Genomic DNA, 27,556 nt, shown 5'->3' on the forward strand with positions numbered 1-27,556 from the left:
TCCAAAAACATTGGGCTGCAAGATGTTTCTCCCATCTGTCCCTTACTGGATAGCACTAGATCCTTACTAGGAGACACAATCAACTCTCCTCTATCTCTGTGTAGCTTACTCATGATCAGACAGAGCTAAAGAGATGCAGATCTCATATCTTGCTTTTTGCCTGGTCTGCTAGCCAGGCTCTCCACCTTCTGTGGACCATGCAGGGGGAAGGGACAGGAAATCACCAGAGCAAGGAAATGATGATGTCACTTTCCCACTGTACCAATCTGCAGCTTTCTTCCTTGGGCCTTAGGGTAGAGAAGAGTGAAGATTCCTATCCTATGGTCTGCTTCTTTTCTTTCTTTCCCTATATTTCACCCAAATGTTCCTACTTAAAGGCTTCAAACATTGCCAAGTACACTTTATCTGATCAGACAATATTGATATCTGGGATCTGAAACAAACCAAATTACTAGGATGATCCTCCCTCTCTCCCCTGCTCCCCAAATGCAAATATGAAACAAATCTTTGAGTCTTCACACATGCCACTACTCATTACAATTGATATTCCTTGATAATGGTCCCATATTAAGGTTTTTGGCTTCAGTATTTTTCTTATGTCCTTTTTTTTAATAAACATTTGGACCAGTTTTGCAAGGTGCTTCATATCTGGCAGATGCTGAGTGGACTCAGTTTCCATGCTCAGCACTGCCCAGGCCTGAGCTTTAATTAGTGTCACTATTGAAAATATTGTTTAAAATCAAATGCACGGTTTATTGGGAACTCAGTAATCAAACCACGGCTCACCAAATTTAAGAGACATAAACAAGTATAAGAAATATATTGTTGGAGTCTGCAGACAGTTGGGTGGTTTCATAGCTCAGATTTTCCATTTTTAATTATACCTCTTTGTAACTGATAATTATATTCTAGAGAGACTGGAAACTAAACATGTATGGTTATCCAGGTGCAAGGAACCCTTTCATTTTTATCCTTGTGCTGTCCATGCTGTCAGCTATTGCTTATGCAAGTAGCTCTGATTTCCATGAGGACAATGGGATTACTTTTGTGACTATGGGTTTTGCAGGTTCAAGCCTTAAATCAAGATAGCCACATCAGTGAGGTATTTATATTTGGAGTGAGTAAATGATAACATGAGCACTGCCAGAGACAAACCATCGAAGTGTTTGGATTCCGTATCTCATGGTTAAATGGAATTGATATAATGAAGAGGGACTTTGCCTGATAGACAATAGCTGAGGTGATTATTAAAACAATTAAGGATAATCAGTCATGTTAACTTACAACCTCTTTTGAATGCAAAAACACTAATTCAGAATTCGGAGTCTCTGCTTTTTGCTAGAACTATGCAAGTCACAACAGCCTCATTAAAGTTTTCAGGTCCCAATCCTGATTTCATTGAAGTTAGTATTTCAACTGACTTCAGTGGGAGGAGGATCAGGTTGTGGAGATGAGGGCGGTGTGAGAGGGAGGGAAATTTTTGCCCATATTTATACTTGTGAACTGGAAGTTTCTCAGGAATGCAACTATTCAGGAAATGATGTGAAGATTTACAGTCCTCAGGCTGTAATTTACAAGGCACTGAAGGATTTATAATCCAGCATTTGTCCAAAATATAGAATCTCAGCAGTACTCAGAATAAGGGGTTTAATGACTATTTCGTTGTAGTCACACAATGGACAGTTTTCTTGCCATAGCATATGCTATGTACTGCATGCAGTTATTCATTGCCTTAATGACAGAGGTTTCAACCCACAAATTCTCACCCTTCTCACCCTTGTTTCCTTTTTTGCTGATAACTTCCAGTTACCTGGCTGGGAAGCTGAACCTACCATTGCTTCCACTGGCAGTTTAAAAACAACATAATCTCCATAGCCTAAATAGATGCAAGAAAAATGAACTTTTCTGAATATCATGAAATCAACAAAACAAATTAGAGACAGGAGAATCTAGAGTCATTTAAAGCCAGTCTGGACAAAGCACTGTAGAAGATACTGTAGATAACAGACCTGGATTAGCCCCTCCCTGGACAGTGAGTTAAATAACCCAATAGGTGTTTTCCATCTCAAAGTTTGGTAGTCTAGAGCTTTTCCTCTGGTGCCACAAAGAGAGGGAATGCCACAAGGGGCTTTGGAAGGGTGAAGGTACAGCTCCAGGGAAACCACCATCCTGTGAAAGTGCTCCTGCTGGATATAGGAAGATGTGGAGAGGAAGACCAGCCACTCCACACAACATCACTTTGAGCTAACCCAAACCAAAACCTGATGGTAACAATACTAACTCCCTCTGGATCCTCTCTGCAGCTGCTGTGGAGTGCCTTTTGTGTATAGACCTCTGTCTCTAGGCTAGAGCGTCTCTTTCCATGAATACTAGGCTGTGCTCCCTACCTGCTCTGCACTCCTCAGAACCCTCTTACCTGAGGCATTAATCACTAGGAAATTCCACAAAGACAATCTGGTGGAGTTGCCTGGCTCCTCCGCCCTGCTTCTGCCTGTGCCACTGTGGGACAGAGTGATCTATGAACCTATCAATTAGCCCTTCTATATCTTCATGGGTTCTCGAATTCAGTGCCTCTGTGGAATTTTTAAACACATTGTTGCATAGGGGGGAGGACAGGGAGGGAGAGAGAATACAGAAAAACATTACTTTTCAAATGATGGTTTACAGCACTACTGATTTGTTCGTACACAAGACAAATGTGCCCATACGTGCAACTCCAGTAACTGATCTCTGTGTGGCAGGAGATGTCAGATTGTTGCTGAATTAACCAGAACACAGTATGAAGGAATTGGGGTGAAAAGTAAAGCGTTTTAGTCCAGAGACATTTGCTTTACTGTTTGTTTAAAATTTAAATAGATGCAGCTGTATAGTAATCAGCGTTTAACTTACTTATTAGTAGCTGAAAATTGCCAAACCTAAATAAATTCAAACTTAATCATTTCTATTGGCAAGACAAAATATATGCAAGTATTTCCAAAGTGTAACACTCAGGTAATTGTCAAAGGGAGGTACAGTCTATGCAGAAAGGCACCAAACAGGATCAAATGCTTAAACAGTGGATTGTAAAAGCAAATTATAAGTGTCTTATGGGAGAACAAGTGATCAAGCAAAATAAGAGCTAGGTTTTCAGTGTGGTCTCTGGGAAATAAGACATTTCTACTAGAACTGTGCACTTTTAACTCCCAAAACTCGTGCCAACTTAGTTTTTGGTTTTGCTTCATGTGGCTCTCCGGCTGTTCTGCTTCACTTTTAAGTTTTAGGTTCAAACAAAAGCAAAAACTAGCTGATGCCCTGACAAGTTTTTCCTGGTGTCCAAATGAAACCAGGCAAAACCACTGGATTTTTAATGGCTTCCACCCAAAACCATAGATCTGTTGAGGTTCACTCCAAACTCTGCCCAAGTTTGGTCAAAAGGTTCATCAGCCTCAGTGACCCCTTTAGCGCACCTGACACAAATTCTGAGTTTGTAACAAAACCTGCATTTGTCAAAGTTGTACTGAAGTAATTATGTGGCCTAGTGGATAGAGCAAGGGACTTGAACTTAGGGGACCTAGGTTCTATTCCCAGCTGAAGTTACATGAACTTTCTGTGCCTCAAATTTCCTCATCTGTAAGATGGGGATAATGATACTATCCTCTTTTGTAAAGCATTTTGAGATCTACTGATTAAAAGCACAATGTGAGAGCTAGATAGTACTAAACTTTAATTGGTACCAGTACACTCGTTGAGGAACTGCCATATAATTGTAATGCCACTACAACTCGCCCTTGTGTGTATGATTTCAGACATTACTTATATTGTAGGTTGAGGCATTTTATGTCTGATTTAATGTTATCAAAGACTCTTAGGCTATGAACACTTCCATTGTATAATAGAAATCTCTTTCCTGGAGCAATAGACCGCCTTTGTGGTTGTCCAGTACCTTGGTAGATGAGCTTACTGATTAAGTCATTAGATTTGTGGTTACTGAGGCAGATAGCAGGCAGGCCCAGGGGATCTTTCTCTCTTTCAGGTCTGGACAGGTGCTTTGCATCTACAAACTATTCATTATTTTTTCTCTGAGCAAAATATTTTATTACTCTGTTGACAAAAATGCCACCACCTGTATTTTATTTAATTGTTTGCTTCATTGATTTATAGAGTGCTTATTAATGTAGCAACTAAATCATCCTGTTACTCAGAAGCATGCCTGGTCTTTATAACTATGCACAGGTTTTTAGATGCATCTGAATTTAATATTTAAAAACTAGTTAAAGTGATCATAAGGATTATTATTATAATTTAATTATTTTTATTGTGCCAGGAAAGCAAGCTATTCTTCATTTATCAACCAAATTCAGGCTTTAGGGACAAATTCTATGGTGACAAAAAATAAAAACATCTAAATTAGAATAACAAATAAAAGCAAAAATAAAATGGGGGTGGAAATGAGAGAAGAAAAAACAGACACCAAGGACAGCTCAGCGAGCGAGAGAGAAGTGGAGAGAGGAGGGAAGTGTATTGGGACATGGCCTAATGGTCGGGGTGAGTGTCCTTTGCCCAATCCTTCACAGATGTAGGACTCTGCTCCTATTGCTGAAGCCTTATTTGTGGGTTTGCCAATATAGTAAGACCATTGCATAGGTTGGGTGAGAAAGGGAAACCATTTCAGTGGTTAGCAGAGTGTGAAGTAGCATTTTCAGAGTTGAAAAAAAGCTCTGGTGACTGCGTCTGTCTTGGCCTATCTGTGTTTCAAAACCCCTTTTCATATTGGTCACAGATGCTAGCTCTTATGGTTTGGGGTCAGTATTGACATAGGAGCCCAAAGAACTTAAGGTGGTGGCTTATTACTGCAAAAGTCTTTTCCGGAGAGAAGTTATTGCACCACCCAAAAGGGACTCCTGGCAATGGCTACATCCATAGAACACTTTCACCAGTATTTTTATGGGAGGAAGTTTGTGGTCAGGACAGACCATGTTTTCCTGCAATAATTCTTTAGATTCAGGAATCCTGAGGGCAATTTGCCAGGTGGTTGGAAAAACTGCAGTGCTAGGATTTCAGTCTCACACAGGCCTGGACATGAGCATGGTAATGCTGATGCCTTGTCCAGATGGCTTTCCTGGGCAGTTAATTGCAAATGCTGCCCCAACCAGGATTGCAAGGAATTGGTTGCTCGGGGGAGTATGCTGAGGAGGAGATGGCTGTCTCCTCTCTTCCCATAATTTGCCAAAATGTTCCTGGTTCATCCACTGGAACAATGCGTCTGGGATGGTAGAAACAGAGTTCAGAGCAACTAAAGCTTCCCAGAGAGAGGATCCTGATATAAAAATAGTGTGTGACTGGAAAATCATTTGGCACCTAGAAAGGTGTCTCAGAATATGGTAGTGAAAACTTTGTGGTCACCGGGTGACAGTTTGTAGTTTTAAGATGAAATATGATATAGGACAGTGGTTCTCAAAGCCGGTCCGCCACTTATTCAGGGAAAGCCCCTGGGGGCTGGACTGGTTTGTTTTCCTGCCGCGTCCGCAGGTTCGGCCGATCGCGGCTCCCACTGGCCGCAGTTCACCGCTCCAGGCCAATGGGGGCTGCGGGAAGCGGCGCAGGCCAAGGGACGTGCTGGCTTTCCCTGAACAAGTGGCAGACTGGCTTTGAGAACCAGTGGTACAGGAGATGGGAAAAACCTGTGCCAAAGTATTACGGTCTCAGATTTAATCTGCTGCATGTTTTGTAGCTTATAGGAATGGTTCGCAACTTTTTTTTGTTGGCATCTCCAAGTGTGAGTGTCTGGGGAGTTGGTCAGTTCTGCATAGCCTCTGTTTTCTTTGTCAGCAGAAATTCCCCCTTTGCTGTTTGTGTGCCCAAGATAAATTACCTCTTTTTTGAAACAATTCATGTTTCCTTGGGTTCAGTTTCAGTTTGGCAGCATTAAGCTTATCACAGACCATTTGTAAATGTATCAATTATTGTTCAAAGGTTTTAGCATGCACCCAGCTATCATATAGATATAACAAACAGACTAAGAGTGGCACGCTGTGCAGTACACTTTTCAGTGTGGCTGGTGCATTGCACAAGCAAAAAGCATCACTTTAAATTACCCTGGGCCTTATCTGCTATGAAAGCAGTCTTTTCCCTGTCCTTTGGATCCACTTCCACTTGCCAATACCCATTTTTAAGATCCAGTGTGGGAAAACCAGATTGAACCTGCTACAGTATTCCAGATATCATCTGGTCATGGTATGGATAATAATTCTTTAAAGTGACCTCATTTAATTTTCTATTGACCACACATAATCTGATGCTTTTCCCTGTATGAAGGTCCTGTGGTTTCTTCTAACATATTAAACTAGCAAAGAAGTCCAAGAGATGTTTGCATTGTATTTGAAACATTTGCATCATTTTAATATTTGTCTTATATGTAATATATCATTTAAAAATGTTTTTTTACATAATGATTTGCTGTTAGAGTGAATGAGTGACATTCTGGTTCCCTGAAGTAAGGGCTTGTCTGCATGGTGCATTAGTCTGCCTTAGAAGAGTGTAACTTCTAGTGCACACTTGCGTGTTGTGCACTAACTGGCCCATGCGGACTCTGCTGGAGTGCACTAAACATTTCCTTGTGCACGTTAATGATGTGAGACTACATTAACTTTCACTAGGGAACTTTTAGTGTGCACCAGGAGGGACCACGCAGGCCAGTTAGTGCACAACATGGTAGTGTTTACTAGAATTTCCACCTCTCTAGAGTGGACTGATACACGTTGTACAAATGACCCTGAATGATTTCAAGTGGCCAGGATTTCACCTAGTCGCTTTCCAGTTGGTCTTCTTGTGCCAGACGTATTTTTGTGGTGATTGTTATGGCTGCAGTATAATTTTGTGTGGGGCTGCTTCTTTGTTTCTTGGAGAAAGAGTCATTCCTTTTCTGCTGCTTGACACTCTGTTTCTACGAGAGAATTCTGCATATGAAGTAGTACTACATTTCCTCAGTAACACTACAATATCTTTTTGGGGGAGTTTAAGTATGAGTTATGCCTAGAGAAACAGCCATTACCATGTTTAGTAGCAGGCAATCTATTAAGGTCATTCTTTAGATGGATTTTTAGGGAATAGAGTTTCTTTGGTATCAAGATAGACTGTTTTTCAGAGAGCTTGTGAAGCTGGCTGCACGAACAATTGAAAGCTGCTTTCCAAGGTTCCCAGCCTCGGCTTTTTCTTTCCTCTTATGCCCACTGGACCAGCACATCTCATTGTCAGTCTGGAAGTGGTTGAAAATCCTTTTTCTTAACTGTTTTTAAACCCAGTTCTGGATGGCTGGCTTCCTTCTGAACTTCTCATCACCTTCCATGGCCTCTGCAGAATTCAGCAATTTGTTTAAAATGTCATTAGCCAAGGAGCTGGGAAAAGACTTTTTTTTCTGCAAGTGAATGTTGAATGGTTAAAAACTGTATGGTGTTAGGGATAAAACTGCAAATTTCAGCTTCGTTTTTTCCAAAAATAATGAAGTAATTGTCAAAATGAGTAGATGTATAGAATAGGAATGTTACAGTAAGGTCTTGACAAACCTTTTGTTTTGTTGTTGTGACATGTAAATAACAGTAGTCTCTGTGACTGTTTTTCTTTTCATCTTTCTAGTTACACAAGTATGCTTTTTTTGCTTTAAAATGAAATCTTTTCATCATAAGCTATGTAACATTACTGATCATTAAGAGCCAGACCTGTGGTCTCAAAGCCTTCCCTCCAAACAGTTAAAGCTGTTTGTAATTTTCATCTGTTACTGTGAATTTTAAACACTGAGTTTACTATTACAGAATGCTAAAAGAAATAAGCTGTAATTGTGTTTGCCATGAAGAGTGACTAATTAGATTAGAATAAAAGCTGGGAAATAAATAGAGGGAGGAAAAAAATGGTGAGGGCTGCTTCTTATTTTTATTCGAGTGAATTATCTTCTCCCCCTCTCTCCCCCCAACTGAATGTATATTCTGACAATTGTGTGAAAGAACTACTGGCACGGGGAAGGGAGAAATTGTTCCTTTCTTGGGGGATGGGGGGCAAAAACACATAACACCATGAAAGCACAATAGGATGAGGCAACGGTGGGAGGGAAACTGTGAGGTTCCTTTTGTGGAGTCTTCCTCACATGGTACCATTGAGGAGGGCAGGGGTTACCCCCCACCCTGCAGAACCAGACACTGCATTAACTTCGTAGTAGATTTACGCCGAGATGGTGGGGCTATGCACCCCTAACCTGCAATCTGCCTAGGATCTGTGATATGGGGTGATGGTACCAAGGAATCAGCTGTCACCACCCTGCTAGTGAGAATGGGGAGCTCCCCTCCATATATAGATCCTCTCAGAAGAATTCACCCTCCCCATAATGTCACTAAAATATATCTCTTATGAGCTAAACAGTGTCCTGTATATGCTAGCATTAGTGACCACTAATAAGGAGTTTAACAGACACTGAATAGAAAGAAGCAAGATTGTGTCGGGTGGGATTATTTTTATTTTATTTTAAAATAACTTTTCTTGAAACATGCAGAACTTTCCTTATCTGTCAGACAGTACAGTTTGTATCAATTTCTTTATTTACAGCTGCTACAGTCCTTAAATCTTTCTTTGCATTCTGCCTGCATGTTTTGACCCTGTCAGTTTTATGTTGTATTAGTCCCAGATGTAGGAGGATTCTGCAGCAGGTGCATTTTTGCCTGACCTAACATTCAGTCTCGATATTTTGTTCCTGTACTATTAGCTTTTTTTAGTAAGGGGAAGGGAATGTGCATATCCTTCACTCTTGTACCCTTATTGCTGGAGTTTTTTTAATGTATTTGCTGTTACTGTGGCATTAGTTGAATAAGTCTTAAATCTAAAAGAATGTTTGAGGCAGTTTGGGCATATATGAAAATAAATGGTGATTCCAAATGGCAAGAGTCATTTGTCTTTAGAGATATATAGGCAAAGAGAGATTGTGCAGAGTGAATGGAAACTAGAGACCAAAATATTCCATTCCTGGCAAGCAAACAGGGTGTTTCAAGCAAGTACCTTGCTCTCCTAATATTTGGAACTTAACTACAAACAATGAATTTTTGTGTAAAGTGAACTTCAGGTTCTTCTCCCTACTCTGCCCCCACCCCACCCTCAATATAAAGGTGTCATGGACATATTTCTTGGAGACCCTCCTTGTTTTGGTTACTTTGATACTTCTCCATCTTCACCAATTATCTGTGAAATCACAGGTTTATTCTTTTTATGCTCCTCACACATCCCCAGAAAGGAAAGGCCACTTTTTCATGCATTTCTCTGCTTAGCCTAATAGCGTGCAGACATTGTGCAGTGCTCTGCATAGCCGATGAATGAACTGATCAGTGCTTTACTCCCTTTGCAAACTCAGTGTTTAGTTCCAAGAAAACATGTTGATTTATGAGGCTCAGTAGGGAGAACCTCTTAAGGAAACTGGGGAGTGTACCCAACCAGGTGGGAAAGAGAGCCACCATGTGGGACGCTCAGCATTCCATGGGACATGGTCAGAAAATCATTGGGTGGGACCTACAGACACAAGTTCAAAGAAGAAGGAGAGAAGACCCTATTCCCCAAGGAGGTGGGAAAGAGAGGGTATGCTCCCCCTTTCAATGCCAAAGCCCCAAATCCTTCCTGCTTCCTTACTCTCTGGTTTTCCTTCTATTTTTTTTTCAATGCGTGATTCTATTATTCTAAAACTTCCTGCAAGTTGCTCAGAATCAGAACAAGTTTGATTTCAAGTGCAAAAAAATATAGTTGATGTTAGCACAAAGCTTGAAAAACTTTTCCCTAGCAAGGAGCAGAAAATTGTCCCTACAGGTCTTAAGACACTATCAATTTCTGCAAAACTTAAGCTTTTATTGTTACATTTTTTTTAAATTTAATTCTTGATGGCTGTAAAACAAAACCTTCCAAAAGTGACCCAGTGCTGTGCTGTCTTTCTGAGTCTGCCGAGAAAACTCCAGTACCTCTGCTGCTATTCCTAGCTTTGCCCATGTGACAGTCTTTTGGGCAGTGATGCTGAAAAGAATCACGTCAATTTTAGTGTTACCAACTTCCACAGTTTTATCATGAGTTTTGTGATAGTTGATATTTTACTTAAAGCCCCAGCTCCTACAGTCATGTGAATATGAGAATATCTTGGCTTTTTTTCTGAAGGTAAGTTTCTAGCCCTGATAGTTGCAGACAAAAAGTAGAAAATATTACCCCTAAGTGCTCAAAAATACCCCCCCCCCCAATATATTTAAAATATTGTAATTTTTGTGGGCCTGTGTTAAGATTTTGAATTCCTGGGGTTGGAAATACTGCATTTTCACTCTGTTGCTTTTTGGGGAAACTTCTAGTAGCATCAGAGGCAGGTACTGAAGTTCTTTATAGGGGAAGACAATCTCAATAGTGAAAAACCTCCCCCATTGCAACAGTCAGGAAGCTGGAGGAAGGGTTTAATAGTAAAGACATCTCTCCACTCCCTTCACCGCAGCCAGGAGGATGGGAAGTGGGTACAGTAGCAGAGACATCCCACTCACACCCCAGCAGCATCCAGGTCACTGGTTAGAGGAAGAAATGGACATACTTTTGCCCCAACTGCCTGAAGACTCTGGAATGGGGAAGTGGGGGAAGAGAAATAACTCCCTTTAAGCTGTCAGAGCGAGGGGCTTCAGATTTCAGACACCTGCAAACCAGGGGTTAGTATGAAAAATAAATTCCCTAAGCAGAGTCCAGGGTCAGCACCCTCCCCCTTACCCGCAACTGTAGACAGAGTGGGACCTGGACTTCTTACCAGAATGTTACCCTGGATCTCACTGATGCCCCTCCCTCATTTTCCTGTCACCCACCAGCTAGTATTTATCTGGTACTATTTTAAATACCGGCGTGGGAAATTTGTAGTTTGTGTGCATTGAAAAATGTTTTATTAAACATCATGGGCAGTATTGTCCACGTTTTGCTTCTCATTGGCTGTGAGAATGCCCAGAGCAATGGTGACTCTAAATGTTAGGTTAAAAGGGAAGAGTTTACCATTCCTTTACTTTTGCTGCCATTTTTATCTTTCTGGCTTATCTTAAGCTTGCTCCTAATGGCTCCTATCTGCGTGCCTGTGTGTGGCCTATTGCTACCCTTTTTTCTATACCCAAGAGACCTACCTTTTCCTGAAACTATTATCAGTTCTATTAATGTAATTAGGCTGCAAGATACAATGTAACAGTAAACTAGTAGCTTATTCTAGTGGGAAGAGGCATAATATTGATACCCCTTATCTTAAGAGACACTATTTAAACTGTGTTATGTTTGTTATACAAACCTTTTATAGCCCTGTCTAATTGCATGGAGCTCAATGATGGAGTAGTCAGTGCAGAATTTGACCCCACTGTTTTATATTTGTAACAAAATGCTGTCTTCCAAGATAAAGATTTTTTTCCTCAGACATTTTGCTTTCTCTTTTCCTTACAGGCTAAATACACTGGTCTTATTTTCTACCATGAAGGCTGGCCACTGTGCATCCATGAAAAAGTAGTAGTACAGTTAGCATCTCTTCACAGAGTCCGTCTGAAACCAGGCGATTTCTACTTACAAATTCTTCCGGCTGGGAAGCAGTCAGCAAAACTAGTTTTAAAATGCCTCTCCCGACATGGACAAGGAATGGAAGACGTTATTGTACCTGAAACCATGTATGGATGTGTTTTTACAGCAGAATTTTTGGAAAATGTAAATTGTGAAAGGGGGAGTGTTCCCTTGCAAAGCTGCTTACTTACCACTGGCCCAGCTGTATATAGAACACCTTGGAAGAATATAGTGAATCCTATTTTTGTCCCTACAGCTGAAACAATCCTGCATAATTATTCCAGTAGCCCTCTCCTCGACCGGTTAATCAGTAATAATACTGATGTGAAAACAATGACACAGACCATGGAGAGCAATAGTTCACGTGACAGTTCCACTTCCAATGATACTGGCTCTACAGTCATAGAAGCAACACTTACTGATAATCATGGAAACCAAGGGAGTGAAGTGTATAGTCCACTTCATACTGCAGAAAGTAGGGCAGAATTAGAATTCTCTGGAACCCCAGCTGAGGAGAGCAAAGGAGAGTACGTAAATCTCAGCACGTTGACTAAGGACTGCCCCAGCATGATGGAGAGGGCTTTACCACAGGCCACTGAGCCTGAAATGACACCTGAAGTATTAAAAGGTGGAGCATTATCTCCCATAATGGAGAAAAAGAACAGCATCAAAAGCATAACTTTCAGCACAGATTTGAGCAGTCCTTGTCCAAGAAGACGACAACTCAGGGATTCTTCATATTTTGAGACAAGGCGCTTGTTTAGAAAGTCATACATGGAAGCTTTGCAAAATCCAATGAATCTTGGTTCCAGCTCAGAGGAGTCAATTGCAGAAGAGGAGTCTTCAGACCAGACAGTGGACTCATATGAAGTGAATGATGACTTGAGAATCTCTGAGAGCAAATCTTGTGATAAACAGATTGAGAGGGAAGATTCTCTTGCTGATAGACTTGCACCAAAGGAGGAAACAAGAGAGGTCATAAGGCCTGAAGATTGTTCACAGGCCTCAGAAAAACTGCTTGTACCTCATGAAACTTTCTCAATAGCAGATTGCAGGGCTGGACCGAGAAGGTCTCGGTCTTTAGATAGGTCACATAAGAGTTCGCGTTGCAAGGATCATAGTCCAAGGTTGTTTTCAGATAGTTCAGCAAGTGCAAACCCTAAGAAGCTCTTAAATGGACATGCGTTAAGACTGGGGAAGTTGGACTCCAATGGTCATTTATTCATTACGGTGAAAAGCAACAAATGCAAAAAAGAGGTTGAAGGTAAAAGCCAAACTACAACATGGATTCTATTTTTTATAATATCTTTAGCTTGCCTGCACCAACATATATAAACTTTGTACATAAAACTACTTTTTTTTTCTGCTTTCTGAGCTCAGATTTAAAGCACAAATAGTAATGACATCATCAATGTTTTATTATTTCACATCTATTTTACTACTGTTTTAATACTTTAAGTAAATTTATTTTATTTCCATTGCTTTAAGATACACTTTTCAGAATGCTTTGTATATTCTGCTTTTAAAAAAATTGATCAGAGATCAACAAAAACCTTCTTGAAACACACATGAAATTCTGCTCTCAGTTAATCCCATGTAATGTCTTTGGAGTCAATTGGCATTTTACAGACGTTACCAAAAGCATAGATGCTGGGCATGTAGTGAAGGTCTGGACTTTCTCCTCTATACTTTATATTTTATACATTAAAAACAACTCGAGTTATTTTCCATGTGATTTGGATCAGTACCAAAAAAAAATCAACTACCTTTAAATGCAAATTGTCAATGGAGAAGTAAATGTTAAATAGCTGTGAAATGCAGTCCTGAGAGCACCATGAATACCACCTTTCTAATGAGACAGTCATTATCCCAAAGTAACCTTAGCCCTCCAAAACTAAGTTATCTGAGCCCGTTTTTCAAATAAGGGAAAGTGTGTGGCTAGTTACAACAAACATGGTATTGAAGTACAAATAACATGCAACATATTTTTAATGGTTGTTGATAGACTTTTACAAGATTGATGAAGTGAGCTGTAGCTCATGAAAGCTCATGCTCAAATAAATTGGTTAGTCTCTAAGGTGCCACAAGTACTCCTTTTCTTTTTGCGAATACAGACTAACACGGCTGTTACTCTGAAACACGTAATTTAATGGCATTTAAACAACAGAGAAACTTCATAAATGTGTGGTCTTTTCTCATCTGCAGCATTTCTTTGTTCTTATATTTCAGATAATATATTTATCGCAGTATCAACTCTACATTCAAACAAGAATCAAACCACAATAAAAATATAAAAATGTCAGTCAGTAGGCCAGAACATGCCATAAGCTTTTAAGTAAAAATTCCTATTGACTTCAGTGTGGAGTTCTGCTTAAAAAATTGTCATGTTATGGTCAACTGATTTTAAGATTGGCAGCAGAGGTGACTGGGGTCACAGATTCAGCTTCTGGGAGTTAGAGTTTTCTTTTTTCCTGATTTAGAGTTCAGAGGTTATGCTTGCAAGTCTAAGGGAAATGCAGAAGTTGTATGTATGTATTTATTTATTTAGAAATGGATGGGTCATTTCTAAGACAAGAATCCTCTTTAAATATTTTTTTTGCTCAGTGGCGAGCAAGACAGTGGGGTTTTGTAGTACATAATTTTTATTAGCATATTGAGCTATGCACTGGGGTGTTTTTGGAAAGGTGTTTCTGGACAGAGATTTCTTCTCCTCCCCCACCGCCCCCTCTTCCAGTTTGTGTGGTGACAAATCTCAGGTGATTTCACAGCTTTCCAGCAGGGCATTTGCCATTGGTGATTGCCAGATTCTGTTAATCTGCTGATGTTGTTTTATTCTGTATTGCCGTGGTTTAGCACCTAAGATAATGTGGAATAATGTCTTGATAATTTGGAGCACAAGTACTGAAACTGGGAACACTCTGCCATATTGTTTTTATAGTCTTTAAGTGATAAGGCTGCTGGGTTTCACCAGTCGTTCTTTCAGCGAACAGTTTGATTGATTTAATTAATATCCAAAGGTGAACTGACAAAATCTCAGAGGAGTAGCAGTGTTAGTCTGTATCCATAAAAAGAACAAGGAGTCTGGTAGCACCTTAAAGACTAACAGACTAATCTGTTAGTCTTTAAAGTGCCACTGGACTCTTCGTTTTTGACAAAATTTGTACTCATGGTGACGTATATCAATGGCATCATAGCTAGGATTAATGGTTCACGCTAGGATATAGTCATGTTTTGTAAAAACTGACAATGGTATCAAAACGCCAAATCTTGACCTAACTTTACGTTGCTGTAAGGGGCATGCAAGCCTCTGATGACATCATAAACTGGCCCTACATCATGTTGCTTTATCCTCTGAGTGCTAGCGCCCAGTTTAGATGGGGGACCACAAAGCTGCATGACAACTAGAGATGGGGAGATCATGCTCCAGGGCTGTAGCAAAACTTGTGTAGCTCCAGCAGCACAGGGAGCAGGTTTAGGATGGGGTCTCTTCCATCTGATATTCCAGTTAGTTTGGGAAGTTCCATGGGAGATTTTTTGCTACTTTCTACCTTAGTTGCTAATGGGGAGGAGAGTTTATCTTTGACCTGGTGGCCTTGTCTTCATTCTCTGGCTGAACAGAGCTGTCCTCATGAATCATGGCTCATCCACTCTCTGTCTGTCAATCAGGTGGAATAGTCTCTGCTCCCCCAGGATAACAGGGCAGGACTGCCTCCCCTTGCATTTTCCCCTGGCCTGCTGTTCCAATTGCTATACATGGCAGTTGGTGAAGTGGAATCACACTTTCTGCCTTGGGAAGGGCAGACTCTTAAGTCTGGCTCCCTTAGGGTTTGCGTTTGTCCCCATGGCTGTGGAACCTAGGTGGGGCAGCAGAGATCCTGAAGACTTCTTAGCACAGATGCAAAGATAGAGAGAGATTTAAAACTTTCTTAGAAAAGTGATTTTAATATGTTTTATGGGAAGAGAAGATTTCTGCCTCCTCTCCATCAGCTGAGAGAAGGAATAGACCAGCAACAGCAGATAATGTAATTTCAACCATTTACATCCCAGAAAGCATTAAAATAAACCTAAATTCCATGCCTTGCTTTCAGATTAGTGGTTCCTCTGAAAATGCAAGGCCCAATCCTGCAAGGTGCTGCACATTCTCAGCTAATGGAGCACCTAGTGAGAGTTTAGAGGGTTCAAGCACATTGCATATTTTTCAGCTACGACACACCCTTGGCATTAATATCCCTGCCAAATCCTGCAGAGAGCATGGCAGCCATCTGCCAGTCCCAATGTCTCAGAACATTTCCAGATAAATAAATACATTAAACGGAGCCAGTCCTTCAGCTGTTCTAAATCCGTGTGGCTGCATTGATGTTAACAGGGCTAGGATGATTTATACCAGCTGAGCAACTGTCCCACTTGTATAGTTGTGTTGATTTGGCTAAAGCCATTTTCTGATTTATTTTTTTTAGTAACAATAACAGTTATGTATTGCAGGGATAATTTTCAAGGTTATGTGAAGTACATTGGCAAAGTCAAGGAACAAAACCCAAGTCTCCAAATTCCCAGTCCCATGCCCTAGCCACCATACAGTTCTTCCTCTTCTTTGCAGTTGATTAGGTGCCTTGCCACAGCTTCAGTTTGGCATTGAGTCAACTCCACTGCCATTTGTTGCTTCATTGTGCCAAGAATGTTATTCCATAATTAACTCAGTGTTGCTTATTTAGCAACACCAGCATAAAATACTGATTTTTATCTATAATCATTTAGTAATATAAAGTACCATGGGGGGATATCAAGTGTATTTTTATAGCTTTTAACTCCTGTTTTTTCTCTCTGTTGCTGGTAATAGTCTTTCAGATGTTTGAAAATAGCCATTTTCCAGCTGAATTTTCCTTTCCTATTTAGCAAACTCTGATCTCTCCCTGTTTCTTGAGCAGCACTCAAAGGTACAGCAACTGTGGGATGCAGACATCTCTGAAATGTGCGATGTCATCCAAGGAATTTTTCTTCCATCTTTCTTTTCTCGTCTTTCCCTTCTGTCTGTGTATTTGTGTATATTTATTTACACATAAGAATATGCATCATCAGGGTGGTTCTCCTGCCTACTAAACTGGAAGAAGTTAATCCGATCCAGTGTCTCCTTACTATCTAATGTACTCTATTTATTTATATGCCTCCCCCCATCACTGTAGTATATTACTTCAGCTGCTGAGGTGCAATGCAAGTGGGGTGTGTCAACCCAATATGGCTGTAAATTTCCCTCCTGCTTGCTCCCTGTTGCTGTTAAAGACTGTAAAATGGAAAGAGGCATGTTTAGGTGGAAAATGGCAGCCAAACTAGGCTGACAAGACAAACCTCAGCTTGCCTGCAAGTGATCCCAGCCTCAGTGCAGACTGGGCACCCTCAGAGGAAAGAAGTAATTAGTTGATCCTGGCCATTTCCATTGGCTTTTCTTTATGGAGCCACATAAAGGAATGATGAATTAAGGGAGTAACTTTGTGTTCTACCACTTTTCAAATGTTTAATGTTATCTGTGAGAGGTTATAGGAACTACATTTATGTGTGTGCGAGAAGCTTGGTGATTGAGGTTCTTTAGCCACAGAGAGCCAAAAATAGCAAGATGCTCCGGACCATTTCAATCAGGGTTCATTTAAAAATATTTGCTCTGCATAAGTCTGTAAATATTTTCTTTAAAAATGACATGGAAAATGCAGTTAATTGCAGGGGCTTTAGTCCTGCTCTATGTTTTAAAAAAAAAATCTGAATGCAGGTTTGGCTATGGACTTGCTATCACTGCTTCTATAATATTAACAATAGTTTATAATTATATAAAGAGAGACCATATTCAGTGCTTAATCTGTGATGAAGGAGGTGCCTGGACTCAAGCAATTATGTGCCGGGGCTCAAGCAAGTTTTTTACTTTCATAACTGATACAGCAAGCCCAGAGGTGCCAGGGCTATGAACTGCCAAGCCTAGAGGTCTCGGGGTTCAGCCCTGGCAAACCTTGGTGCAAATTAAGCCCTGATCATATTTGAAGGCATAAGCACAACATAGCAGAGTTGAGATTGAAATTTCCAGACCTCTGGGTGCTTTGTTTTGCAAACTTAATATGACATTAATCCCAGTGTTTTTCATTCAGTTTAATATGCAAGCTTTAGCATAGGCAGACATGGTAGCTACGCCTATAGTGAAGGGTCACCAATTTAAAACCCTGTTTCTGGTTGCTTATAACATTGCCAAATTGTAACTGTTTGGGCTGAAATTTCCCATGGTGGGTTTCTGCCTCAGGCTGATTTTTTTTTCCAGATGTTTCAGCTAACGCAGTTTCGCTATTCCCAAGAACAAAATTAGGCAAAATACATTGTTTTGTCCATATTCATTAACAAAATTATTATAACATATTGTATATATAAAATATTATAACAAGCTGTAGCACCTCCATGTGTCAAAGCAGTGACTTGAAATTTGGTAGAGGTGGTCACCATCATGTCAGTGATATGCCTTTTGCCATCCCTGTGAAATTTTGCTCCAAATTAGCCAAACTATAAACCTCTGAAAATCTCAGTTCTCACATGCTCAGTGCAAGTTTATTAGATGCTAGCAGCTTTATTCTTTGATTATTCCATCCTTACTGAGCATACATCTCCTACTCAATTTGAGTGCTCATGCAACATCCCACAGAGCTTGTATGCTCCAGCCAAGGGACTTTCCCTGCAATTGCTTCTCATGACTGCCAGGGGCCACTAGTGCTGGAGGAACTAGAAGGAGGAATAGCCTGACTTGAATGTTTGTGGGTGAAGAGTATAGTAGGGGGGCTGGAGCTGTGGTGGGTGTGGGGACAGAGACTGGAACCGGACGTGAGGAATAAGAGCAGAAGGGGAACAAACCTAGGAGCCTGGGGAGGATAGGAACAGACTGGAGCCAGGAACAAGCTGGGAGAGGAGCAGAATGATTCTTGTGCACTGAGAGTAGCAGCGTCCTGTGGAGAAAATACTCTGATGAAGTGGGCTTTAGCCCATGAAAGCTTATGCTCAAATAAATCTGTTAGTCTCTCAGGTGCCACAAGTACTCCTTTTCTTTTTGCTCATATAATTAGACTGAATCATGCATATGCACAGGTCCGATGGGCAACCTTCATTCTGGAATTTCCTGACTTCTGAGAGTTTAACTTTACAACTGTAATGTTCTTTTAATTTATTTTTAATGTAATCTATATATGGTTTCTGTTCTGTTTATATATGCTCATTTTCAAATATATGCTAATTTTACATGTTGATAGGAAGCTGCCTAAAGAGCAATTTTCAAATACACAGAAAAGCAAAAATTTTAACCAGTTGTCTTTCATTTGGCCAGATTTTCTGCAGCACTCAACAGTAATAGACTCAAGAAACAGTTTCCAGGGTGAGCATAGCACAATTACAAATGCATCTCCTGAGCTATTCCATTGTGAGAGTGAGCTGCTGTCTACAAATGCTGGAGACCTTTGTCACAGATTACCAAACCAATTACTTGAAATCAACCAGGAATTACTGCAGTCTGGAGTCATTTCTCTATGTGGTATGTTATTACAGATAACAATGTTCCTGATGATAAATGAAACATAAACACACACATGCATAGTATAATATGCACAGATCTCTTAAAGATAGACAAGATAAATTGATTGCCACAGAAAGTTATTTTTAGAAGATATATGGGTCAGATGGTATAAATTGACAACTCCATTCAATGGAGCCAAGCCAATTTATACCAGCTAGAGATCTTGCCCATCAAAATCACCAGTAGGAACTTAAATATGTAGGAATGATCTTCACACTGATTAAGAAATTTTGTGATCACAATCAGTATAATAAGGTAAATGCAGGGGATGGAAAATCACTACGATTTTCACTTTTAAGAGTTTCTGCATTGTCATTTTCCAAACACACACACTTCTAAATCACTCGTTCTCAGTCATGCTTCTTCAATGGCTTTTCTTTGTGTGTTTTATTTGGTTAGGAAGCCGAGACCGGGGTGGCAGAGCAGTGGTGCAAGTCTGCACAAGAAATACCATCTGGTCAAGTGAACATTCCACAAGTACAGAGCTTGTTCGTCTTCTGATGTATTTCTATAGCATTCCCAGGTATGAAGAGAGGTGGGCTGGTCATTTTTCAGGTGACACAGATGTTGCAATCACAGAGGGCTTATTATAGAGCAGTAACAGCCGGTTATTAGTTAAGGCCCCAGTACTGCAATTTATAATGCCCTGGTGGGCTGCTGTATTCATGCAGAGCCCCATTGAAGTTGTGTGGGTCTCTGCAAGCATCACAGACCTGTGTAAATTGCAGAATCAGGGCTTAAGTTTGCAACCAGGTTCCATTATAAACGGTCATTTTTAGCTACTCAAAGATTTTGGCTAGGAAAGTTGGTTTGGATGAAAATTGCCAGCTTTACTTGGCTGTGCTGCTGCTGCGGTTTGTTTTATTGCCATTAAATAACTCTCGTTATTTGACGTAGTTTGTCTAACGTACCGTTGTGTCCTTCTGGCTCAAAACTAACTTCTTACTATCCTATCAAATATCTGCATATTTAAATATCCTTAAAAGTCCTTGCAGAAAGCTGTATTTGAACAAAATTATATTTTTGGACAAAATTAACTACTTAGGTGTCTAATTGTGATGGCTAGTGTGTTGGAACAGTTTGCCCTCTGGTGGCTGGTTGAAAATTAGGCACATCAGACTGGTTCTTTCATAGTGCACTGTGATATTTTATATTGGTTTTCTTTCATCTCGGGTACTAGAGGCTTGTGTATTTGGACCTACAGGATTGGAGATCTAGTCCAGCCTTGTGTGGTTAATCTAGTAATGATGATGATTCTGTTTGCAGCAATGGTTTTCGTTACGCCAAAGTACACAGTGGTTTTATTCACCAAAGTACAACAATGACAATGTTTTTGAGTTGAGGGTCCTTAAATATTACCCTACTATGGACAGACTCCAGTAGCAGCTCGCTAGTTAAGGTTGCAGCCAGGTTTCCGTTCTAGTCCCTATATTCACTCCCTTTATAGGTTTTCACACGAGGAGAGGTTTGGGGATTTAATTTCAGGGTACGTAGAAATTATTTAAGTTTGAAGGATATTTGTCAAGCCATTAATAGATGACAGAGGCTTAAAAGTGCACTTTTAAAAATTTCACACAAAATAACTGCTTTTTGAAGTCCCTCTAGGTAAAGGCAGCTTGACTGTAAAATTTCAGACTTTACATATAATAAAATACCATTAAAATCTAGGACTTAACACTATTTAAAATAACTTTTTAAAAGACTTATTTACAAAAATTGGTGTTGTTTTGTATAGTGATGCACACGTTATAAAGTCCACATGGCCTAAGGGATACTGAATAAAGGAAAGGGACCCCTGTGTATCACCCCTCCACTTCACAGGACAGGGATCCTGAGGAACTGATGGCATTTCAAAGCTTTCCCATTAGTAAGAAATGTCCCATAAGTTGTGCAAGGCAGTATGAGGTCAGGGCACCTAGTGATCCTGATCCTGAAATTTCCTAAGCCTTCAGTTAGAAGGAGAGGAGCAGGAGCCAGGAATATTGTGCAACTCTTCAGTCTTGAAGGTGAGGGAGAGGCAGTGGGGTGGGGTGGGGAGCCAGATACCTGAAGAGCTTTGAGATCTGTGGCCTGTGTGTGTTCAATGATGTAGATGAAGATGGGCATATGGTCTGTATCTGGAAAGTATCTGTATCTGACTCAACAATGGGAGAGTGAATAGGGAAGGTATAATGAGATTTTTCATTCTGTAAAGAAAGGGTGGGTGGGGTACCTTGGTCTTTTGTGCCATTGGAAAGGGGGTTATTTCTGGACTGTATATGGAGATTAATATGTGATAGGTTGCCGTCCCTTGATCATTGTGGGTAGGTAGGATGTGGAAGGATCACGTCTCTGCTCTGTATAGCGAGGGGAAAAGGCAAAATATTGGGGTCTCTAGGTAATAACAGGCAACTGAACTGAGGATGGTGTGCGATTGGTTCTGTTATCTGTGTATTTTGTGAGATTTCACAGTTTATATGTGAAATGCACACAGGTAAGGGGATATGGGTTTAGAAAAGTTTCTGGTGAATAGGTTGAGGCTGCGTGCTGATTATGTAGCTGTGTTAAATTTGTTTGTCGAATATGCAGTGTGATATTTTATGTTTGCACTTATTTTTTAAGAGATTTTATGCACTGAGAGTGTATTTGAATATCTATGTTACTTCTTTTCAATTTTCCTTTAAGTTAAAGTTAACAAAAAAAATTTCTGTTAATACTTAGTAGCTTTGGATGTTTTGATAAGTTTCAAGTATAACAAAACTTGTCAGTGAAACAAATACATTTTGTTAGAATAAACTGGAAGTCATGTCTGTTGTTGAAATTAGTTGAGTTCTTCTGTGTCACATAAATTTAACAATGCCATTTTCACTGTTGGGAATGGCAGAGCATCAAAATGCTTGGAGGGTCAGCCCAGTTTGGATAGACATTCAAAAGGATGGTGCTAAACAATTTTTTGTTTTTATTAATGAAAAGTTCCCTTGTATGCAATTAGGCCCTGCTTCAGAAAAGCACATAAGTGCATGTATAACTTTAGGCATGCATCCGATGAAGTGAGCTGTAGCTCACGAAAGCTTATGCTCAAATAAATTTGTTAGTCTCTAAGGTGCCACAAGTTCTCTTTTTCTTTTTAAGCATGTTGTTAAGTCTCATTGACTTCAAGTTACAAATGTGCTTAAGTGCTGTAGAGAACAGGAATGTTTTCCTAAATCTGGGCCTTAGAAATTGTATCTATATTTATTAGAATGTGTATAGCTCATAGCAGTGAAAAATGTATTAGAACTGGAATGTATAGGTTGATTCCCTGCCTGGAATAAATGTATAGGATAATATCCCCATCCATGGAAATGAGGAGTTACAATTTGGGAACCCTGTTGGACTTATTCTTTGCATTTACCTTTGTTTATTACTCATTCAATTTCCTTTTAGTGTTCCCTGTTGTTTTCTATAAATAGGAAAAGGTCTCTAAATTTCTGTCCTCAATTTTGTATGCACAAATCATTTAGATAAAAAGTGATTTGCTGTGTGTTTATGAAACTGTGCATGCAATTTACAGAGATCAGGGTGAGACTGCTTTGCAAATTTGATGCTTCATGTATAACACTGATTACATTTATTTTGTGAAAAGAATGCAGGGTGCAATCCTGTACCAGGAAACATTTCAATGACTTCTGAAGTTATTTGTGGAGTGTGTTTCCTGCAGCTGCTTTCAGTGTTTCTATAATTTGACTACTTTAATCTTTGATATCACAGATCTACAGTTTGACCTATGGATATTTTCGTTGGTTTTAATAAGAATAGTTATAGAGGGGTTTTTTTTCTGCTTTTCTTTAGTCTTTGTTTGGTATCTTCGGGTATTGTGGTCTACTCAGTGTATAGAATGTATACTTTAGTGTGGATAATAGCCCATTAGCCTATTCTTGCCTCTCAGGCTACATATTCCCCCTTTTTAATTTCTTGCTCTCCTCTGCTAGTGGGAACCAGGCAGGCCTCCTGTGAGGCTAGTGTCAGTCCCACTCCAATGGTCAGGTAACAGGGATGTTCAGTGATGCAACAGACTCCTTTTGAAGACTGTCCCCTAGAGCAGTGGTCTAAATGGACACGGATCAGGAGTTCATCTGTCACCTCTAAACTCAGATATCTCCAAACTGTAAAATATTGGAAATCACCCAAAAGTCCCAAGGAAAGGATGTGTACTGATTTCAGCAGTGTTTCAAAGCAAAAGGAGAAAATGAGGTACTTGGCATTCTTCATTATATTATCTACTTTTATCACAAATATGAGAATTAAGTTCTTTGCACGGTGCTCTCAGACTCTGTCCTGTTATATATTGTAAAATATGAATGCTGTTCCTAGTACTGTGAAGCCAGAGTTTTTATGTAAATTCAGTCATCTTTATATCTCTGAATTTGAATGAGTTCACAAAGTACGGGGAAACATGGGATATCAAAACATGAGGAAAACTGCACAGACTTCATTATCCTTAGGAAAAAAATAAGACCATGAGGGTCCTTAGGGGTATGTCTATACTGCACCTGGAAGCGAGCTTCCCAGCCTAAGCCATAGATTTGCGATGGTGGCACTCATGCTAGCGTGCTAAAAATAGCTGTGTAGACAGAGCTTTGACATTGCAATTCGGGCTGGAGCTTGGGCCCTCAAGCCTGGGGGCCAGGAGGTGGGGCCTTGAGAGCCCAAGCCCCAGTGTCAAAGCCCCATCTACACAGCTATTTTCAGAGCACTAGCATAAGTTTGTTACTCAGGCTGGGAGGCTCAGTCCCTGATGTAGTGTAGACATACCCGAGAGGGTTCACATATTATTTAAAGGGATGCAAGCCAATTCCTGTACACTGCAGATAGTGAGTTTCGTATATGAAAATCTCATAAAGTAGGGGGTTTTTTTCTATTCCATTTTCATCAAAAAGCATATTTTAGTCAATAGCAGCTGTAGAATCCAAGTGAATAAAGGTTTAAATTGGGTAGGAAATGTGGTGCTGTTAGGTACAAATTACTGTCATGACATTTGGAGATTTTACAAAAGGAACTTAAATAAATAAGGCTCCTGCTTTCCATAATGGGGAATAACCTCTGGAATGGACAAGCAGAACTTACTGAATTGTCTCTTTCACTTTCCTCTGTGCAGAACTGCAAAACATAAGATGTATTTTTCATTACATTCACGCAGTACAGCGCATGAGGAACACATTTGCAGTATTTCCTCAAATTTGTATCAACTGAGAAATCATGTTGGCTCAAATCGTTTGCTCCCATGGAAAAACCCATAAAAAGAGGGATTGCTTGGGGGGGTTCCCAAGCGTGGCCGATCCCAGGAGATCCCAGCTGAACTCACTAACACCACAAGTGTGACGACTCAAAGATGTGAAGTTACTCATGTGTAAGCGTTCGCAGGATTGGAGCCTTAATTCTATCATAGTCAGTGTAACTGGTTTTAAAAAATCACTTAAAAATTCAACATTTTGAAGGGTTTTTTTGTTTTACAGGTTCAAATGGATCCATTTTTTTCAATTTGTTTTCTAAAATTGTTTAATTAAATTTTCACTGAAAATTTAAATAAAAATGTTTGTATCACAAACCTGGTTTTCAGTGAATAAAAAATGTGATGGTTTTGTTTTTAAAAAATTGACCAAAAAGTAATGAAAAATATAAATGAAGAAATCAAGTTTTTCAGTAAATCTTTTATATTTGAAAAAAGACCATTTTTCAATGAAAAAAATTATTAAAATAATTTCAGAGAGCTCTTATAATTGTGACACCATTTTTTAATATGGGGAAACAGATGAAATTATATCTAAGAAATTATATCTAAGTTTATAAGTAATGGACCAAATTTAAAGTCTGCTTCCTCTGCGCATGCACACAGGTATAGAATAGAGGGTGCAAATTCAAACAGTACTGTAACTTATGGAGAACTTTGTGTACAGTTTTATTTGCACGACAAAAACCGAGCATGATTGAAAAATTGGCCGGATATATAAAATGTTGCCAATTTTCCTATCTTGTAGGTCTTGTTCTGTGCCTTTATACATTCTAATAAACATAGTAAAGGTGCTTTTAAAAGTACTATTTAAATAGTGAGAATTTTGAAAAGTTTCCAAAAGTTAATATAAAATAAAAAAAACCTACGTGGCTTGAATTAAACATCAAAGCATTCCAAATATAAAATATAATCCTGTGATATAATTGTCTTTCTGCCCAATGTTGGACAAATAGTTCTGCTCAAAATACTTTTAAAAGAATTCCCCATGAATTAGTAGATACATGAGTGTCATAACTCAGGTATTGGAGGATGTTGATATTTTTTTGTATAGTTTTAAAAATACAGTACTACTGACCAGTGGTCTTCACACAACTTCCACAAGTGTATCAAGGGCCCTGTCATACCCTAAATCAAAGCAGTGGCATTTTTGGCAAATGCAGCGGGCCAGAAATAAGCCATATATTGCTGTACCAAAGAGGCTGGATAGCTGACTGACATGTCCAGCTGAAATTTCCTGGTTTAAAGGAGTCCTCAGTTGGCTAAGAAGTCCCCTGGAGCTCTCACCAGTTGGTCTAGTTTAGAGCAGCCCTGAGGGAACCAGGTCATTACAGAATAAATTCCACGATCCGCGACCCAGAATCATTTTCTTTGTTTGGGTGCAGATGAGAATCTAGTCTAGTATAAGAATGGCCATACTGGGTCAGACCAAAGGTCCATCTAGCCCAGTATTCTGTCTCCCAGCAGTAGCCAATGCCAGGTGCCCCAGAGGGAATGAACAAAACAGGTAATTGTCAAGTGATCCATCCCTTGTAACCCATTCACAGCTTCTGGCAAACAGAGATTAGGGACACCATCCCTGGCCATTGCTGGACCTATCCTCCATGAATTTATCTAGTTCTTTTTTGAACCATGTTATAGTCTTGGCCTATGTTTATCTACCACTGCAGAAAAATGTCTCTCCACTTCCAAGAAAGTCTACTTCGGCACATAACTCCAGAGAAATTAATTTTTCTGTGTAACAAACCCTTTTGTTTCTAATTCACAAATTTTGTATCAAACTCTACAGACTCAAAAACTAAAGAAAAGTACAGTTAGGGCCATACTGTTCCAGGTTTGTATGTGAAGGGGACAAAGAGCAGGGATAGATGCAGTTGCAGTGCTCACGGAAGCCAAGAGATTGCTGCCTCTTTTTGCTCCCAGGGCCATACCTTACCCCCTAGAGGACCATGACCCCGCTCAACTTTGACCCCACACCGTGCCAGATCCATTGTGGTGTATTCCCCTGTATGCCAGGGAACTTAAGCGGGGGTTGTACCATTTTTTGGCTCTGAGCCAAAAGCCCAGTGAAGTCATTGGAAGTCTTTTTGTTGATTCAGTGGGTTTTGGATCAGGCCTTGAGTCACAGTCCTTTCCCCACCACTTCTTCTAGCTGTGTGGCTCTGCAGCACCCTCTGCTTGGGTGGTGCCTGTAACCATGCCTTTGTGGGTCACAACTGAGAATAGAAATTCAGGACAAACTGCTGAGAAATAAGGCGGACACCCCCCAAAACTGGTGGTTATTCGCCCATAAAATATACCAAAGCAGCAACAAAAGTAAACTTATCTTTCACCACACTGGCTAACAAGAAGTCAGAAAAGTAGTTTCCTTAGGCATTCCAGTCCTTGTATTGCTGCCAAAAACACTAGACTTAAAGATGAATGGTTCATTAAAAGCCAATTTAATCAAATAAAAGGTTCTTCTGATCCCAAAGGACCAGCCACACAGCCAGGTCAATATATAACTCAGATCTTACCCAATAATCACACTGCTGCCAATCTTTTAGAATCTAATATCTAAAGGTTTAGTTATAAAAAGAAAGAAAGGTGAGAGTTAAAATTGGGTAAAGGAATCAAATACATACAACAATTGCAAAGTTCTTGGTTCAGGCTTGAAGCAGTGATGGAATAAACTGCTGGCTTAAGGCAAGTCTCTGGTTGCTTGCAAATCATTGGAAGGTCCTCAGTCCCTTAGTTAGAATGCTCTCATTAGTATAAATAAGTCCATAGTCCAGAGGTATGAGCAGGAAAGAGGCTTGAGTAAGAAAGAGGCAAAATGGAGATGTTTCCAGGGCCTTCTATAGCTTATGCCAATTGAAGGGATTCCCAATGTTCTCACAGTGGAAAATTACAGGTAAAAGATGGTGTTTGGGGTCACATAGGCAAGTCACATGTCCATGCATGCTTTCGCTTAGTCATAGCAGGAAAGTCCATTAAGTATAGATAGGCATCTCCCTTGGTCCATTGTGAGCTAAGACTAAATACCTTGTGGGCATTACCCCAAGAGCAAACATTTGAAATCCAGATATAGAGCCAATACTCATAACTTCAAATACAAAAATGATTCATGCATAAAAATAGCGTAATCATATTCAGCAGATCATACCCTTTCCATAGACACCTTTCTT

General features: G+C 39.9%; 1 protein-coding gene across 5 annotated transcripts in view; it reads left to right on the forward strand.

The window, feature by feature from the left end:
* Positions 1 to 27,556, forward strand: part of PLEKHG4B (pleckstrin homology and RhoGEF domain containing G4B) — a 200,442-nt gene that overhangs the window by 107,481 nt on the left and 65,405 nt on the right. For all 5 annotated transcript variants that reach the window (XM_073332597.1, XM_073332598.1, XM_073332600.1 and 2 more), the window contains 3 exons: positions 11,443 to 12,817; positions 18,896 to 19,099; positions 19,541 to 19,664. In XM_073332597.1, coding sequence (XP_073188698.1) covers positions 11,443 to 12,817; positions 18,896 to 19,099; positions 19,541 to 19,664 — 1,703 coding nt within the window. The remainder of the gene's footprint in view (positions 1 to 11,442; positions 12,818 to 18,895; positions 19,100 to 19,540; positions 19,665 to 27,556) is intronic.

Source organism: Lepidochelys kempii, chromosome 2 (assembly GCF_965140265.1).
Source record: "Lepidochelys kempii isolate rLepKem1 chromosome 2, rLepKem1.hap2, whole genome shotgun sequence".
Taxonomy (NCBI): Eukaryota; Metazoa; Chordata; order Testudines; family Cheloniidae; genus Lepidochelys; species Lepidochelys kempii.